This window comes from Eumetopias jubatus, unplaced genomic scaffold, assembly GCF_037043125.1.
Source record: "Eumetopias jubatus isolate StellerSeaLion01/CBP00866 unplaced genomic scaffold, mEumJub1_p1.0 scaffold_5, whole genome shotgun sequence".
In the NCBI taxonomy this organism is placed as follows: Eukaryota; Metazoa; Chordata; class Mammalia; order Carnivora; family Otariidae; genus Eumetopias; species Eumetopias jubatus.
The window spans coordinates 112,575,536-112,593,533 of NW_028274811.1; the positions used below are offsets into that span (position 1 = coordinate 112,575,536).

Sequence of the window (17,998 nt, forward strand, 5' to 3'; positions counted from 1 at the left end):
TTGAAACAAATTTTAATTAATAAACTTCACCTTTTAGCATTTTTAGGATCATGGCAAAAATGAGCAGAAAGTGCAATGTTCTCATATGCCTCCTGTTCCCACATGGGTACACACACTTGGGTGAAGTTATTACAGATAAGAATGATGCTTTATGTGTGTTGGAACTTTATTTTAAAGTGCATTCCCATCCATTGTTTGATCTTCATCCTCACACCATCTCTTCAAGGAGGGCAACATCCAGCTGATCAAACCCATCATACAGTTGAGGAAATGGAATCCAAGAGTCTTGCCCTAAGTTGCAGAGACAGGATCAAGCCTGGATGTTCTGCCTCTGGTTCTTCTTTTCTTTCCTTTCAGTCTTTGACTCAATTCCTGGGCTGGTCCGTCTTAAACCCTGACACCTATGAGTCAATGAACAGACTTGAAAACAGGAAGGATATTTTCCAGGACATGGTAAAATACCACGTGAAGTGTGACAATGAAGAAATCCAGAAAATCCTGGTGGGTAAAGTTCTTTTATTGTTTCTGCTCTAGCAGAAACACCCTCGGTATGTGGCCAGAGCAATACTCAAGCTCTATGAAGGCAGAGATGGGTGGGCTGGCCTTGCACAGGGATGTCCCGGGCACCCTCACATTCAACGGATGGATGGATGGCTCCATGAGTACCAGCAACTCATACATAATGGCTGATCTGTGTGGCTTGGTGACAACTGTCCTTTGCATGCTGGCCTCAGTCTTAGGGCCAGATCTTGGCTTAACAGCTCTGGAAACTCCATTTTTCACTGTGCTGAGGGCTGACTTGGTAGTAGAGATGGAGTCACCCAACCACAGCACCTACTCTGAAAGGAAGCTCTCTCTGACAGCCCATTGGACAATGGTCAGTTTCTCAGAGACTCCCTCCATGGGGCCAGCTCACTCAGAAACCCAATCAGATCACAGAGGGTTTGGTGAGCAAAGAAGTATGACAGAAGGAGTTAGATGTTAGTAGGGAGTCCTCACATAGCTTCATCACTTTACAGTTTATAAGGCAATTTCACACTTAGTATATTGTTTGATGCTCACAATAGCACACTAAGGTGGTCAGGGTGTTTCTATCCCTATTGTAGATATGAAGAAACTGAGGTCCAGAAGGGGGAAGTACCTTGTCCCCTAATGACCCAGCTCATTAAATAGTTCTCATTTAACCTATATCAGGATAATGAGCAAATTCTCTACTATTCTTATGAATGGGGGCTGCCACATGGGGTAGTGAGCACACTGTCAAGAGAGGTATCCAAGTAGAGGCTGGATGATCATTTATTAGGGATGCTATAGAAGAGAGTCCTACCTGGGGTAGGAAACTAGATGAGGTACTTTGAAAGATATATGGTGATTAGTGACTCATCATTCCTGGGATTTTGTTCTCAAAGAGATCATGATCTTAGAAGTCAATTGAGTTAACCAAATGGCATTGGATAAGATGCCCAGCTGAGCTCCCAAGACCTTGCTTATAGATCTCACAAGTTGAAACAATACAGGCCAATGTTTTCAGAAGTGATTTCTTAAGCTGGGAAGATATCACAACAAATTTGATCATTTCATCCCAATCACTGATAAATTCAAAGGAGGAATCATCTAGTTTGGATAATTGACTCACGGTTTGCTTGTCTCAGTCCACGATTTCAGCCAAATGATGGCTATGTGGGCCCTCTGGCAGCATAGCCTCAGGTAACCAGTGAAAAGTGAATAGACTATGCTCTGGGTCAAGAAATCAGAAGCAAGAAACTGGGTCCAGGTCCCCCCTCCTCTGGCACATGCATGGTGAAATAGGCCCGGGGAGGGAAGAAACTTGCCCCAAGTCACACAGTAAGTGAGAGGAAGAGCCAGGACCATGAGCAAGACCTTCTGACTCCAGTCAGTAATAGAAACAATAAGAATATCAGCAACATTATTTAATTCTAGTGTTTGCTATGTGCCAAGCACTACACTGAGGGACTTACGTGCATTATTTCATCTAGCTGTATACATGTTTTTTCAAAATGACTTGGCATAAATCTAATCTAATTCACCAGTTAAATACTTTTATTATCCCCATTTTACAGGTGAGGAAATAGAGGATCGAAGGCGTTAAGCAGCTCTGCTTGTAAGTGGCAGAGCTGAACTTGCAGCCAGGTCCCCACGGTCGGAAGCCCAGGACTTTGATTTTGCCCATCAATGAATGGTGAATGGCAGCCTCTCTGAATTGGTGGCCCCCGCTGCAAGCACTTTGGAGGAAGGAGGAGAATGGAAATGGAAAAGTGGAGCCATATTTAGACCTCAGATGTAGTAACCAATTTTTTTTTCTCTCTCTCTGCTATTTTGGGCGCTGGCAGAAAACCAGAGAGGTGTACGGGAAGGAGCCGTGGGAATGTGAGGAAGAGGAACTCGCTGAGATCCTGGTGAGCGGGGCAGAACCTCGCAGTGTGCGTCCTGAGCATGCGCAGGGCAGGGGGCTGCCTCTGCAAAGCACGCCCCTTGCCACCCTGTTCTGATCCTCCGGGCACAGCTGGGATGGGGCCAGGGCTGGGGGCTGCCGGGGGAGGGGCCCACGAACGCTTCAGATGCTTCCAACCCCTGGACGCCCCTCCTCACACAGCAAGGAGAGCTGCCAGATGCAGAGAAGTACGAAATCAATAAGTTCCACTTCAGCGACTTGCCCCTCACGGAACTGGAGCTGGTGAAATGTGGGATACAGATGTACTATGAGCTCAGAGTGGTGGACAAATTTCACATTCCTCAGGAGGTAAGGTCAAAATAAACCTCTTCCGTTTCCTTTTCTCTTCTTGCTTGCTTCCTTTTTTTTTTTTTTTAACTCAATCTGTAAACTGCACCCTCAGCTTTGAGGCTATAAAGCATTAGTCATGTTGCACAGGTGAGTCAATTATCAGAAAAGAGACACCCAGTTCCTCTGAACTGTGGTGTTCTGGGCGCATTGGATTCTCAAGGTGGCTTGTGAGGCACTGAGTTGCCAAGGCATAAATGGGAACTAATAGCGAAACAAGGGTGGGAATTGTGGGTCAGTTTAGACAGCACTTTTCCCCGGCAGGATTCCTTACAGCGTACTGTGAATCTAGGGGCCTGGGGACGGACGACGGGGAAGGGGGGGCTGGGGTGGGGGTTAAGCTCAGAATTTCCCAGACTTGTTTGCTTAAAGCAGCGGTTCTCCAAGTGCTGCCCCAAACCACATCAGCACTAGCTGCGAATGTATCAGAAGCAGAAAGTCTCCGTTGTGCGCGCGTGCGCGCACACACACACATTCTCCCAGGGCTAATGAATCAGAAAGTGGGTGTTTTAACAAGCCCTCCGGGTGATTCTGATGGGCACTCACATTGGAGAACCACTGACTTCAAGACCCCTTTTGTTTTCCTCCGCGGTGGCTCTCCGGGCCGAGTTTGGGAAACACCGATGACGCTCCATTAGCGGAGTTAGTGGAGGGACTCACATGCACCTGGTTTCCCAAACATCGTCCATTTTCCTAGTATTTAGCCGTTTGCAAAGGACTCTCCCAGCGTTCCCGCAGCTGTTGCCCGCCCGCTCAGCCCCGTGGGGGGGGGGGGGTTGGGGGTGGTAGGACCTCCCTAAGGACGCAGGGCCCCAGGCCTCACTCCGGTGCCCGTGTTCGCAGGCCCTGGTGCGGTTCATGTACTCGCTGAGTAAGGGCTACCGCAGGATCACCTACCACAACTGGCGGCACGGCTTCAACGTGGGGCAGACCATGTTCTCCTTGCTGGTGGTACGGCGGGGGACCGCGGCGCGGGGCTCGGGCCACACCAGATGACCTCCACACCAACGCCCCGAAGCAGCCGCTTTGCTCTGTCTTTGGTGCTTAAAAAAAAAAAAAAAAAAAAAAAAAAAAAAAATGGCGCGAGAGGAGTACACGCTTAGCCTACGTGAATTCCGAGCAGAGGGAGTTGTATAAAATAAAAAGTGAAGGAAAGCTGCAGGCTGCCCGCAATCCCAGTGCGGTTATTTAGAGATAACCATGGCACAACTTCCAAATCCTCTTCTAGAAGCATCGAGACCTATTTTTACACACGCAGACACACAGTGTCTGTTTATATCCAGCTGAATAGTTATATCCTATAACATGTTTCTTCATTTGAAAAACTATACCACTCACATTCTCCATATATTTAATTTTTGATTGTGGTTAAATATACATCACAGAAAACTCCCCGTTTTAACCGTTTTTAGCTGTATGGTTCAGTCAGGGGTATTAAGTACGTTCACCATGTTGTGCCACCATCACTGCTATCCGCCCCTAGAACTTTTTCATCTTCCCCAATAGAAACTCTGTCCCCATCAAACAACTCCCCTTCCCCCTCTGTCCAGCCCTGGTGACCACTTTCTCCTTTCTGTCTCTATGAATTTGACTACCCTAAGTACCTCATGTACCCTAAGTATCTCGGACAGTATCAGCCCTTCCGTCTGACTTCTTTCACTCAGCATGATGCTTTCGAGGCTTATCCATGATTATCATGTTATGGCCGCATAGTATTCTGGATTGTTCGAATACACCATGATATCTTTGCCAAGCCCCCTACTGTTAGACACAGGGCTCGTTGTCGATCTTTCGCTGTTACAAACACTGCCACGGTGTCCTTGGATGGATATACCCATGTGTATTTATGTCAGTCTTTTCGGCTCAGAGGGTTCAGAGATTCGTATTTCATGTAAAAGTGTTTCCCATCCAGATTATGATGCAAGTCTCTGGCCTTGTCCAGCCCCCCTCCTCCTCAGGTCTTCCCTCATGGCTGGAATGGTGGGGCGGGATGGGCACTAGGGCCTCAAGGCAGGAATTCTGGCCAGGCCACCACAGAAGAGACAGTGACACCGCTGAGACTTGATTTATTTCTTAGAGTCACGGAGTCAGCATCACCTCTCCAGAGCTCTTCCCCAACCCATTCTCCAACACCCAGCATAAACTAGAAGTATTTGAAGGAGGTTCAGGGAAAGATTGTTCTGGGCTGTGCTTAAACCAGTGGAGGGTCTGTTTTGCCAGTCTGGGCATGTTCAAAAGCCCTCCAGATCCTAAAACCTGACAGCTGCAATTTCTCAACCATCGTCTAGTCCAGTGCCCTCTACCTCCAGTGAGCAGATTGGGATACTGAGGCCCAGAGGGAGACCGGACCAGTTAAGATCGCTCAGGACTAGGGTGACCAATCATCCCCGTTTGCCCGGGACTGTTCCACTTCTAGTATGGAAAGTCCCATGTCCTTGAAAAAACCCCCAGTCCCAGACAAACATCTGGTCAAACTATTGTGCCAGGGACAGAGCCAAGGTCAGACCTGTGTTCCCAAGCTCCAGGCCTCCCCCTCACATCTGCTCTGCTTCCGACCCCTGTAAGGAAGGAGTGAGTAGCACCTCTGATTGCTCTTCCAGACCGGAAAGCTGAAGCGATACTTCACGGACCTAGAGGCCTTGGCCATGGTCACCGCTGCATTCTGCCATGACATTGACCACAGAGGCACCAACAACCTCTACCAGATGAAGTGAGTCGGCCCTCACTGTCCCCCCATCTGCCTCCCGCTCCCAGGGATACATTACCCAGATCTGAAAGGCTCTCAGGCAGATTTACTGGCCAAGGGAAAGTCCCACAGTCCACAGCTTCCTACTTCCTCCTGCCCTGTGGGTCTGGGTAAACTCCAGTGACAGACAGAATAATGACCCCCAAATATGTCCATGCCGCCATGCCTAGACCCTGGGAATATGTTGCCTTATATTCAAAAGGGACTTCAAAGATGTGATTAAAGATCTTGCAATATAGGGATTATCCTGGGTTATCCACGTGGGCCCCATGTAGTTAGAAGTGTCCTTCTAAGAAGGAGGCAAGAGGTTAGAGAGGAGAGAGGATACTGCACCGTTGGGTTTGAAGATGAAGGCTGGGCTACGAGCCAAGGATGGTAGGCGGCCTCTAGAAGCTAGGAAAGCAAGGGAACCGATTGTCCCCTAGAGCCTCCAGAAGGAAAGCAGCTCTGTGGACCCATTTTAGACTCTGAACTCCAGAGCTATAAGATAATAAATCTTAACTGTTTTAAGCTATTAAGTTTGTGGTAATTTGCTATGGCAGCAATATATGAGACTCCCTCCCTCTCTTCCTTCCTACCTGCTGAATGAATTTAAGCCAAATGTTAGTAACTGACACTGGCTCACTCATACACCTTGTATTTGTAATGCTCCTAATATAAGTGTGGTAGGTCCTGTGCTAGACAAAGGAGGTACCGTGGTAGCAGACACAGTCCCTGTCCTCACACAGCTTACATTCCAGACAGCCTCTGAAACATGGTCCTTGCACCATGGTCTTGGTGGACCTTTATAACCACCTTGTAGGCTGGGTAGAGCAGGGACTAGTGTTGTACTCATGTTATGGAGGAGGAAACTGAGGCTCTGCCCAGGGCCTACAGCCAATAAGTCATAAACAAGCCCTAGAACATGCTGCTCTGAGGCTAGAGGTCATGTTTACACTTTACCTTATGGGAAGCTAAGTATTGAGCTCAGTGCTTGGCACACAGTAAGTGCTCAACAAATATTTATTGAATAAAGACATGAATAGACACACCACTTGTGGGAATTCAGTAGCTTCTCCTGAGACTCAAGTATTGCATCAAGGGCTTGTGATCCTTAAAGTATGGCCCAGGGCCAATGTCCATGAATGAGTACAGGGAACCCAGAAATCTCTAAAATTGCCTATCACGTTGTATGTGGGTGTGCCTTTGGGGCACACGCTATTCAGCGGCCTCTCTGAGGAGTCCAATGAGCCCAGAGAGGCTCAGAATCAACTGTGGAGAAAGCTAAACCCTGAGAGTCAGGAGACCTGATGTCTAGTCTTCTTTCCCACTATCTCACTGTGTGACAAGCTCCTTCTCAGTGCTGGCCGTCAGCCTCTCTGCCTGCAGAATTAGGAGGCGGCAGGACTGGATGACATCTTTAAGCTCCCTCTTGGCAACTCCATCCTGATTGTGTGTATGTGTGTGTGTGTGTGTTTCTCCCATTCAGATCCCAGAACCCACTGGCCAAGCTCCATGGGTCCTCCATCTTGGAAAGACACCACTTGGAGTTCGGCAAAACATTGCTGAGAGATGAGGTAGGGTGGGTGGAGGGCCCTCCGCATTGCCGGCTGGGAGACCCCATCTCACAAGAAGCCTGAGTGTGGCCGGGCAGCACTCTTCCCATTGGCCTGGGCTGCCTCTCCCACCATAGGGGGTCACCATCGGTAGTTGGGTGACTATCCTGCCAGCATCACTTCTCACATCTTTTCTGTGGTTTTCTCTTTAGAGCCTGAATATCTTCCAAAATCTCAATCGCAGACAGCATGAGCATGCAATCCACATGATGGATATAGCAATCATTGCCACAGACCTCGCCCTGTATTTCAAGTTGGTATTTCTTTTCATTTTAAGAACAAGAATAACAATAACAATGACTATAATAATAAACACCATAGATCCAATTGATTTAATATGTTCTATGTGCCAGGCACAGCTCTTGTGCTATGAAACAGTAACTCTCACTACAGTCCTGGGAGTTAGATATTCTCACTCCCACTGTATCCATGAGACCCTGAAATCCAGGGGGAAAGATTGGCTAAGTAAGATCCGGTAATACATTGGTGACAGAGTCTGGGTTAGGACCTAGGTCTTCACTCCTGGGCCTTGGTTCTTTCTGCCTTGTTTTGTTAATTATATTGTTTTCAGAAGCCCCTGTCTGAAACAGCCAATGTTAGAAGCCCCGGGGTTTGCCTTGTTCTAAGACAAGCTCCTTTAATGAACTGGTGTGTTTTGCAGGAAGAGAACAATGTTCCAAAAGATTGTGGATCAGTCTAAGACGTATGAAACCCAACAGGAGTGGACACAGTACATGATGCTGGAGCAGACACGGAAGGAAATTGTTATGTGAGTAAGACAGGGCTTAACCCCTGATTTTTCTAAGCCGGGGGTCCCTGAGGTGAGATGCTGCACTGACAGGCCTTGCTGTCCTAAGGAGAGCCCTGGGACATTTGCCATTTTGGAGGCTGCCAACATCGGAAAACAATGAGGTTATGCCCAAATGGAATTGCAGAAACTATGGTCTATGTTTAATTTTTATTTTAACACTAAAATACAAGATAATATTGTTTTATTTCTCTGGATACAAAAAGCACTGTACTTGAAGTATTTCTATCTTAAGATTCAGAATTTGGCTGGTAAAGTGATATGACTTTAAAGGTTTTGATAAAACACAAAGCATTACACCCGGTATGATTTGAGTGATACCTATGTGTCACTCACAATTTGTAGGCTTAATTTTTTTTAGCATTCCTTTATATGTGGCAGTGTCCTACGATATAGCTCTGCTATTCACAAATCAGGTACGTGATTTATATTAAATTTCTAGTGCCTTGCTGGCATGAGGTCTGGTAATGGGACTCACATTTAAGTTTTTAATGAATATCTTCTTTCAGTTGCCTCAGTGTGTACCTCTGTGATTCACCTCAAATGATGATGGGGTGAGAAGTGTAAATTTGAGGCCTTTTGTGACTAGGTGGCCCAAGCCAAATGGTCTCCTGGCTCCCATGTGATGAGTCCCAGGTATCGACGGTCAGGGAAGAGAAGGCTTGACCCCATTCCCAAGGAAGTTATCAGGTTTTATCTCCAGATGCTTCTGTGGAGATGAGGCGTGATTAAACCACAAATGTTGCAAGTCTCTGCAACGGAGAAGAGATGGCTGCCGGGACAGGCTCCGGGAAGAGGGGCAAATGGCAAGCTGCCCTTCCCTCAGCCTTGCGGTTGTCCAACCAGGCGGAGCCCCTGATCTTGAGGAGCTGTGCGACCCGCCCCCACTGAGCAAGGGGGGCACACTCAGGCTATGGCTGTTCCCAGGAGCACCAGGTGCTGCCTTACTGGACATTTCAAAATGGAGCAGCAGAAAAATCAAGCAAGTGAGAAGCACACCCTGTTCTTGGATAAGGGCACTTAGTATTAAATGTTGTCTATTCTCCCTAATTAATGATTCATGTAAGGTGAGTCCAAGGAAAACATTAACTTTATTTCAGGGATCATTAGAAAGCAATGCCAAAATTCTTATGAGGAATACATAAGCAAGAATAGCCAGAAAATTCTGAAATACAGGAGTAATGGTAGGAAGAAGCAGAACTGAAGGCAGTTCAGTCCTAGACTTGAGTAGGACGGGTCAATGGGGGCAGCTGGAAAGACTATGCCTGTGTTAAAAGTGGATTTTATAGGTGCCTGGCTAGCTCAGTCGGAAGAGCATGAGACTTTTGATCTCGGGGTTGTGTGTTTGGCCCCTGGAGGGTGTAGAGAAATAAATAAAACTTTTTTTAAAAAAGTGGATTTTATACCAGTGAAGAAAGGGATAAGTGCATAAATGATGTTGGGACCGGGAGGTAGTCTGATGGGTTTTTTTAACTCCATTTCTTGGTGGACCCAGACTGGGCGTCCTACAAATTTAACCCCATTCTGACACTGCCTATATGGAAATAGCATTAGAATCCACAGGTTAAGGGCTAGTCCCACAAGACTGCCACACTGCAGACACCAAATGCAAGTCAAGGTTGCTACTTCTGCTTCTGACCACCTGGCTATAAATTGGAGGTTCCCACGACCCCATCCTTGGGTTCTATTACTATGCTAGAGCGGCTCACAGAACTCAGAGAAACATTTCCTAATATCTACCAGTTTATTATAAAGGATATTATAAAGGATGCAGAAGAACAGCCCAATGAAGAGATACATAGAGTGAGGTTCAGAAGGGTCACTAGCACGGAAGCATCTGTCCCTGTGGAACGGGGTGCTCTACCTTCCCTGCAAGTGGGTGCTCCACTAACCTGGAAGCTCATCAAATCGCCATTGTTTGAACATTACAGAGCTTAATCTACAGTTCCCCCAACGCCCACCGTTTCACAGAGGTTGATCGGTGGGGCTGAAGGTTCCAGCCCTCAATTTGCTTGGATTTTCTGGTGTCCAATCCCACCCTGAGCCTTTCTAGGGACCCCACACTAAATCATGGTCATTAGCCTAAACCCATAGTGGGCTTTCTAGGAAGGACACTGCTGTCACTCAGGAAATTCCAAGGGTTTGAGAAGCTTTGTTCCAGGAACCAGAAACAAAGACCAATGATACTTTGTATGATACCATAGGTGATCACAAAGCTGGATCGCTATCTCACTCCTATAGCAAAATAAGTTCCAGATGAATCAAGGGTCTTAAAATAATGAGAAAACAAACCAAAAAAAGGAAGAGAGGGGAAAAGGCATGGTAGAATTAAAAAGAATAATTTCAAAGGGAGCTTTTCTAAGTGTGACATAAAATTGAAAAGTCATAAATAGATTGATAAATTTACGTAAAAACTAGGGATTTCTGCACAACACATGTAAGAATGCATAGCTAAAGTCAGAAAGCAGGTGATAAGCTGGGAAACGTATCCAACAGAACTTTTGACAGAAAAAGAGCCCATTTCTTTAGTAAATAAAGTGTTAATGCAATTCAAGAAAAAGACTAATCCAACAGAAAAATGGGCAAATGGCTCATTTTTCCCAGACATTTCCCAGAAGAGGAATTACAGAGGGAAGCAAACATATGAAAAGATGACCTGACTCACAGTCAGAGAAATGCAAAATAAAACCACAGCGAGATAGAATTTTTTCACCCCTCCAATCAGTCAAGATGAAAACGTTTGCAAGCACACGGTGCTGGGCAGAGTGAGGGGCAACAGCAATCTTATCGCGTTCACTGTGGCAGGAGGGTCAATAGACACGGCCTCTGTGGGCGGCAGTTTGGGTCCAACTGTAAATGCCCATCCTCTGACCCAGCAATCCCACGGGCAGGATTTGCCCTCCAGCTACTGTCCCCAACGTGTACCAACGAGGTACAACTGTGTCCACCGCTAGTTGACGCAGCCTTATTTGTAATCGCCAAACAGACTGAAAACCAATATCCACTGATGGGGGAGCAGGTCAGCTACGTCACAGGACGTTCATACAACAGGATGTGAGGCAGGCTTTCCAGAGAATGATAGGGAGGATTTCCCAGATACAATGTTTAATTTAAAAAAAAGAAAGAAAGAATAAAAAAAAAAAAAAAAAAAAAGGCCAGCGGCAGGACTTCAATCCCTGCAAAGCCAAGGGAGTTTTAACTGGAAGTCTTCAAACTGAGGTACACACACCCCTCCCACCCCTACTCCCAGCCCAGGAGGTGGAGCATTGTCGGTCCCCTTACTCTTCTCTCTCCTTACAAAATAAAGTCTTACTCAGGCCTTCCCTGTCTCTTTCTCTCTCTCTCCCCGCCCCCCCACACATATATAAGGCATAACAAGGCATTAGAGAAAGAGAATTCTGTCCTGGATTGTACAGTGGGGCAACAGGAGCTAAGGCATTTTTTATTTAACAGTCTTACTTCAGAGAATGTACCATTGTCCAGGGATGCCCCCCTGATATCAGGGCAAAGGGGCATCAAAGTAAGTACTGAGAGTAGCAACACACATTTAATCTGTGCCATTTTCTATCATCTGTCTTATCTATCTGTCTGTCTGGCTACCATGTATCTGTTCCACCTACATACCAATCTATCTACCTGCGTCTACCTTTCTTAGAACTGAGAATAAAAAAATAAGATGGATGACGCTGGGATGCATTCTAACATGCTTATTTGAATTGGAAAATAAAAATGCATTCTTTCTGACAAAAACACATCTATCTGATCTGCTTGCTTTCCTGGACAGTAACAGACAGGCATTTCCAATGATGTTATATGGCAAACATTTCTGTAAATTAAACGAGTCAAATCTGCAGCTGCAAAGTTTTGATGAAAAGTTAAAACTTGTTAGAGGATGAAAGCACTTTATAAAAAATATAACACTGGAAGATATATTTAAATTAGTAATATCTTAACTGACCTCACCCATTCTGAGGATCTTGGCTTAAACCAGAATGCTGCAGAGAAAGTGTCCGGGTGTAATTAATAGTTAAATTAGAAGCCTTGGTGAAATCTTTATGGCATGCTTCCGAGAAATTGAGGAAGTGAGTGATTCAAAGTTTTGCTTTAAACAAAATTGAAGGAGAACCTAATGGAATTGTCAGCTGATAAATCATTCAGAAGAATGATCACAGTATACTTTTCAACAGTTAATTTGGAAGAATTGAGTGACATCGCTGTAACAAAATTTCCATTCCCAAGGCTTCTAATTACTTGCATCTATAAAAAGAAAAAAACTGGCATAAAACACATGCTAAATCCTATCTTAATCTAGCAATAAGAAATATTCATTCATTAACTGATTTTTTAAAAAGATTTTACTTATTTATCTGACAGAGAGAGCGAGCACACAAGCAGGGGGAGGGGCAGAGGGAGAGGGAGAAGCAGGCTCCCCACTAAGCAGGGATCCCCATGCGGGGCTCGATCCCAGGACCCTGGGATCATGACCTGAGCCACAGGCAGATGCTTAACCGACTGAGCCACCAAGGTGCCCATTAACTGATTTTTTTAAATAAGCCTCATCCTGTCTCATTAAGAGATGAACTGCCAAAAAAAATTTACCCTGAGCATTTAATAATTATTTCTAAAAACAGGCAATATATCTTTGTTGTATTGGTTAACTGTGTAATAATAATAAGTGCCTCCCCAAAAAGTTTTCAGTACTTGGAGGCCTATGGTCAAAGAAAGAAAATCTTTAGTTATATCATTTCAGTTAAGGGGCATATTTGGTTGCAGATTAGTGTGAAATGGTGATCAGTGATCATTGATATACATATATATACTTGCATATGTACTCATGTACACACACACACACACACACACACACACAAATATAAAACATTAGGATGGGGCGCCTGGGTGGCTCAGTTGATTAAGTGTCTGACTCTTGGTTTCAGTTCATGTCATGACCTCATGGTCGTGAGATCAAGCCCCATGTTGGACTCCACGCTCAGTGGGGAGCCTGCTTGGGATTCTCTCTCTCCCTCTGCTTCCCCCCAACACTCCCTCTCTCTCTCTCTCTCTCGCATATAAATAAATAAATCTTTAAAAAAAACATCAGGATGAAATCCGTGGGTGAAGGCAAGTGGAGATACAAGCTTATGGATAAAAGGAAGGATGTAAAATTTTAAACTCTTAAAGAAAAGCTTGTTCATGTATTTTTAAATGGATGATGGGCCAAAGGTTGCCATGAAACTGCTATGCCATTTAGATTCCTCTGTATATAAAGAATGATGTAACAATTTCATTTTTAAATGCCAATGTTTTTAATGTGCTATAAATTAGATCCTTTGCAAATATTTAAGCATATGATGAAATTGTCAAGATGTCAACTTAAAAACACATAAGAGAGTAAACATTTCTCAAAATTCTTTAGGTAGGCACTCAATGACCGTTTGAATGCCTGTAAATCCGGTTTCTCTACCTTAAGGTTAGTGTTTACCCTGCTGAAATCTGGGGACAACTCACTGTGGAGAGCTGTCCTGTGCATTGTAGGTTGTTTCATAGCATCCCTGGTCTCTCCCTACAAGATGCCAGTAGCAGCCTCCTCTTTAGTTGTGACAATCAAAAATATCTCCAGACATTGCCAAATATCCCCTAGGGACAAAATACAGTCCCTGACTGAAAACCACTGCTGTAAAGCAGTCTTAGGGTCCATCAATGACATACAATTAGACCTTCCCACGTGGGTAGAGTGTGGCTATTACACAGTGAAGGGCTTTGGCACCCACAACCTGGGTTCAAGTCCCTGCTCTCTCACTTACTGCTTGGTGTGACCTTGAGCAGGTTACTTCACCTCTCCATGCCTCAGTTTCCTCATCTGCTCAAAGAGCATGAAGGATCCTACCTCCTAATTCTACCTGATGGATTATCATGGGGTTTGAGCTGGGGCATGGAGTGCTGTGCAGTATTGCTCACAGCACATAGTGGTGTGGGGAGCTTACTGGGCTTTAAGAAGATGTATGTGTTTGGTCTTTGTGCCCAGTTCCCGGACACAGAGCTCTAAAACCCTGGGAATGTTCTGAGCTGTAGGAGTGATAGGAGTGTCTTTTGTTCTAATGAGGCGACTCTGGGTGGGTTCCTGGAGGGCTTCGGGATGGGGGCTGATCACCAGGGAAGACCAAGGCATGATTAGAAGCTTGGAACTTTCAGCTCCCACCCTCAATCTCTGTGCAGAACAGAGGGGCTAGAAACTGAGTTAGTCACCAGTGGCTAGTGATTTAGTCAATCATGCTTACATGATAGAAATCTCTAAACAACAGAGTGCGAAGAGCTGCTGGGTTGGTGAACACATCGAGGTGCTGGGAATGTGACAAGGGTGCGGAAACTCTGCATATGCCCCACTCCCACCCCATCTCTTCTCCTGTGCCTCTTGTCCATTGGCTATTCCTGAAGTGTATCCTGTAAGTAAAGAGTTTCCCTGAATGTTGTGAGCTGTCCCAGCAAATTTTTGAATCCGAAGGCAATGTTTGTGGGAACGCCCGACTTTGTAGCCAAGTTGGACAAGAGTGTGGGTAACCGGAGGACCTGGTATTTGTGACTGACCTCTGAAGCGAGGGCAGTCTTGTGGGGACTGAGCCCTTAAGCCTGTGGAGTCTGACAGTTTGTGTCAGAATTGAATCGTAGGACACGAAGTTGGTGTCAGAATTGGTTGTTGTTAGGAAAACACTCAACATTCCCCTCCCCCGCCCCGTGCTTTGATGACCTTGGAGGGCTCCTGTCAGTGAGTGCCATCTAGTCTGAGGTCCACACCTAACCCCTTGACACAACCTAAACCAACCGGCCTTTCCTAGCTGCATAGCTAGTTCTTAGGTGACCCTACTTCAATATAGTGACTTTGGGCTGAGGTGTGAAAGTAACTCTCGAAGGAGGGTGTGACTGCCCATTCTTCATGAAACCCCTCACGTCTCCACTTAATTTCCAGTTTCGCTCCTCACAGTCTGACCAGACCATGAGTTGGAAGGGCTTCGGGATCCTCCGGCGCTGGGGTGTGAGGCCTGCCACCTGTGTTTGTACCACTCATGAGCGAAAATGCCTATTCCATTTTTAAATGATTGGGTGGGAAATAATCAAAAAAAAGATTTCCTGGGGTGCCTGGGTGGCTCAGTCGTTAGGCGTCTGCCTTCGGCTCAGGTCATGGTCCCAGGTCCCGGGATCGAGCCCCGCATCGGGCTCCCTGCTCGGTGGGAAGCCTGCTTCTCCCTCTCCCGCTCCCCCTGCTTGTGTTCCCTCTCTCGCTGAGTCTCTCTCTGTGACATAAATAAATAAACTCTTAAAAAAAAAAAAAACTTTCCTGACAAAAGGTATAAGAAGTTCACATTTCTTTTTTTTTTTAATATTTTATTTATTTATTCATGAGGGACAGAGGGAGAGAGAGAGGGAGAGAAGCAGAGGGAGAAGCAGGCTCCCAAGGAGCAGGGAGCCCGATGCGGGACTCGATCCCAGGACCCTGGGATCATGACCTGAGCCGAAGGCAGACGCTTAACGACTGAGCCACCCAGGCACCCAAGAAGTTCACATTTCAATACCCATAAATAACATTTTATTTTTCTGCAGATGGCCACATTATGACTTTGGTGGGTCCTAGGCACTTTTGCCTCTGTGGCTTCTTCCTCCATTAAAATAAATTTTTTAAAAAATGGTATTTTATGACTGTGCTGGTATAAAGACCAATATAATGCAGGCTGAATTCACTCTTACATCTCCATCATTATTATATTATTTTTTTCTTCTGACTTGAAAATAAAATTCAAACATTTTCACAGGCCTCTAAAAGTATCCTGCGCCCTGGGCCCTCTGCCTTTACTTACCTCCAGCTGCTTTCACGTCACGATGCCAGAGTTGAGTAGCTGAAACAGAACCCACATGGTCTGCAAAAATTATTTACTGTCTGTCGCTTTACAGAGAAAGTTTGCCAGTCCCTGGTCTAGTGTTTTGCAAATGAGAGAGTGAGGACTTACGCAGTGTCACATGCACATTACTGGAGCATCGGGGACCGGAAACCTTCACCCTCTCCCTCTCTTGCACACCCACAGCTTTCTCAGGCTTCCTAGGCCCTCCCTGGCAGGCTACACCCTCCAGGCCCGGTGCATTTCCAGGAGTGTCTAAATGCCCTGCCGGGTTGGCTGGGGTGCTTTCAGAGGTCAGCCAGGGGTCGGGGAGAAGCGCCACTGAGCCGCACAGCCTTGCGGAAGAGAGATCTGCCTTGACGACGGGCCAGGTGAGCAGGAGCTCAGCTTGCTTCCATCAGCAAGCCCTGCGCACCTGGGTGACCATGGTTAACGTGATGAAGGCGATGATAAAGAAAATGCGGACAATGTGCGCACTCACAGGATCATCTTATGAGATGGTCACAGTAGCCCGTAGGACGCATGTATTACATCAAACCGTATGAAATTGTTGACTTTTGATTGTTTTTGACCCACAAAGTCAGAATTTCACGATGCAATCTAATATGATTATCTCCTTTTACAAAACAGACAGAGACTCAAAGACATGAAGTCACTTGCCCTGACACAGCAAGTAAGGAGAAGAGCAGAGATCTAGTTGCTCTGATTCCAAAGCCCTGCCTGGCACTTTTTTTTTTAAGATTTTATTTATTTATTGGAGAGACAGAGAGACAGAGATAGCGAGAGAGCAGAAGCAGGAAGGAGAGGGAGAAGCAGGCTCCCCGCTGAGTGCAGAGCCTTCGGATCATGACCTGAGCCGAAGGCAGATGCTTAACCCATTGAGCCACCCAGGCGCCCCCCTGCATGGCATTTTATAGACAGTTCTCCATTCATTCCATGCCCTCCTCCTCTTGATGCCTCTTGCTTACCCAGAGGCTAAGGTTCACATGTCTCCACATACAAAATCTTTGTGACTTTTGCTTTTTTCTGCCTGGGAAGCCCGTTGTCTTTTGCCGTCCCCCATGCTGCCACCTCCCTCGTCCTGACTAGGCACGTCTCATCTAGCCCCACGCCTTGTTGAGTCTATTTCTTAAAAGCCTTGCTTATCCGGACACTTGTCCGGGTCCTGCAATGGCTTCCTGGCTGGACCTCCCTGCTGGTGTTCCTGTCCCCTCCACACTAAAGCCACGGTGACCCCATAAAATGCAAATCTGGTTGCTTCAGGCTTCTATTCAAACTCTCCTTCGGAAGCTTTTCCTGTTGTTCTTGGCATGAAGACGGTCCCCCGGCACGGCCCAGGCTCTGCGGGCCTGCCCTGGCTATACCCTGGGCCTCGTCTCCCCCCCATTTCCTGCTGCTTCCTGAGCTCCTCCCACCTTCTAGCTCTTTGAATGTGCCAGGCTTCCTTCCACCAGGGCCTTTGCACTGGATGTTCTCTCTGCTGGGAATGTGTTCGCCCACCTAGTCCTTTACCAAATGGACAGCTACACTGTCTCCAGACCTCAGGTCCTGGTCACTTCGGTGAGGGAGCCCTCCCTGATGGTTCAGACCTGTTCTTCAAGAATCGAATTCCTTTCCCCCAGAGAATGTTTACACATTCACATCCATTAGTGTGGTAAATGCGTGACTCCCCAATGCGTGGGTAAGCTTTCAGAGAGCAGGGAGCCTGTGAACCAGCCCCCTCCTGGACAACCCTCTGCCCTGGGCAATCCTGCGTACTCTCCACTGCATCTCTCTTGACTGTACTCTTTCTTGGAGAACTCCTATGCACCCCTCAGGACCCTCCTCCACTGTCATCTCTTGCATGCCCCCTGACCTGAGCTAGTTGCTCTCACCTTCAGATTTTTTTTTTTCCCCTCTTAAAACTTGTACTTCTTTCTGCCATCTCCCTTAGCATATTGTGATGACAGCTTTTTGCTGTCAGTTCTCTGAGTGCCTGTGAGCTCTCTGCCAGACTCTCTGGATGCCCAAGACCTAGCGTAGCACCTTGGCCCCACGGCACCTAAGGAGATGGTGCTGAAGTGAATGCAAGGCCTTGTCTTTAGGGCACGAGGCTTTGGATTTGCCTTTCTGGTGCCCAGAAGTCCTCACTCCCCTGCTCCCCCATTCCCAGGCCCACAGACT

At 46.5% G+C, this 17,998-nt stretch overlaps 1 protein-coding gene across 2 annotated transcripts in view; it reads left to right on the forward strand.

The window, feature by feature from the left end:
* Nucleotides 1-17,998, forward strand: part of PDE6A (phosphodiesterase 6A) — a 56,195-nt gene that overhangs the window by 30,130 nt on the left and 8,067 nt on the right. For both annotated transcript variants that reach the window (XM_028106726.2, XM_088023506.1), the window contains 8 exons: nt 358-501; nt 2,352-2,417; nt 2,615-2,761; nt 3,644-3,751; nt 5,401-5,510; nt 7,015-7,102; nt 7,294-7,394; nt 7,803-7,910. In XM_028106726.2, coding sequence (XP_027962527.1) covers nt 358-501; nt 2,352-2,417; nt 2,615-2,761; nt 3,644-3,751; nt 5,401-5,510; nt 7,015-7,102; nt 7,294-7,394; nt 7,803-7,910 — 872 coding nt within the window. The remainder of the gene's footprint in view (nt 1-357; nt 502-2,351; nt 2,418-2,614; nt 2,762-3,643; nt 3,752-5,400; nt 5,511-7,014; nt 7,103-7,293; nt 7,395-7,802; nt 7,911-17,998) is intronic.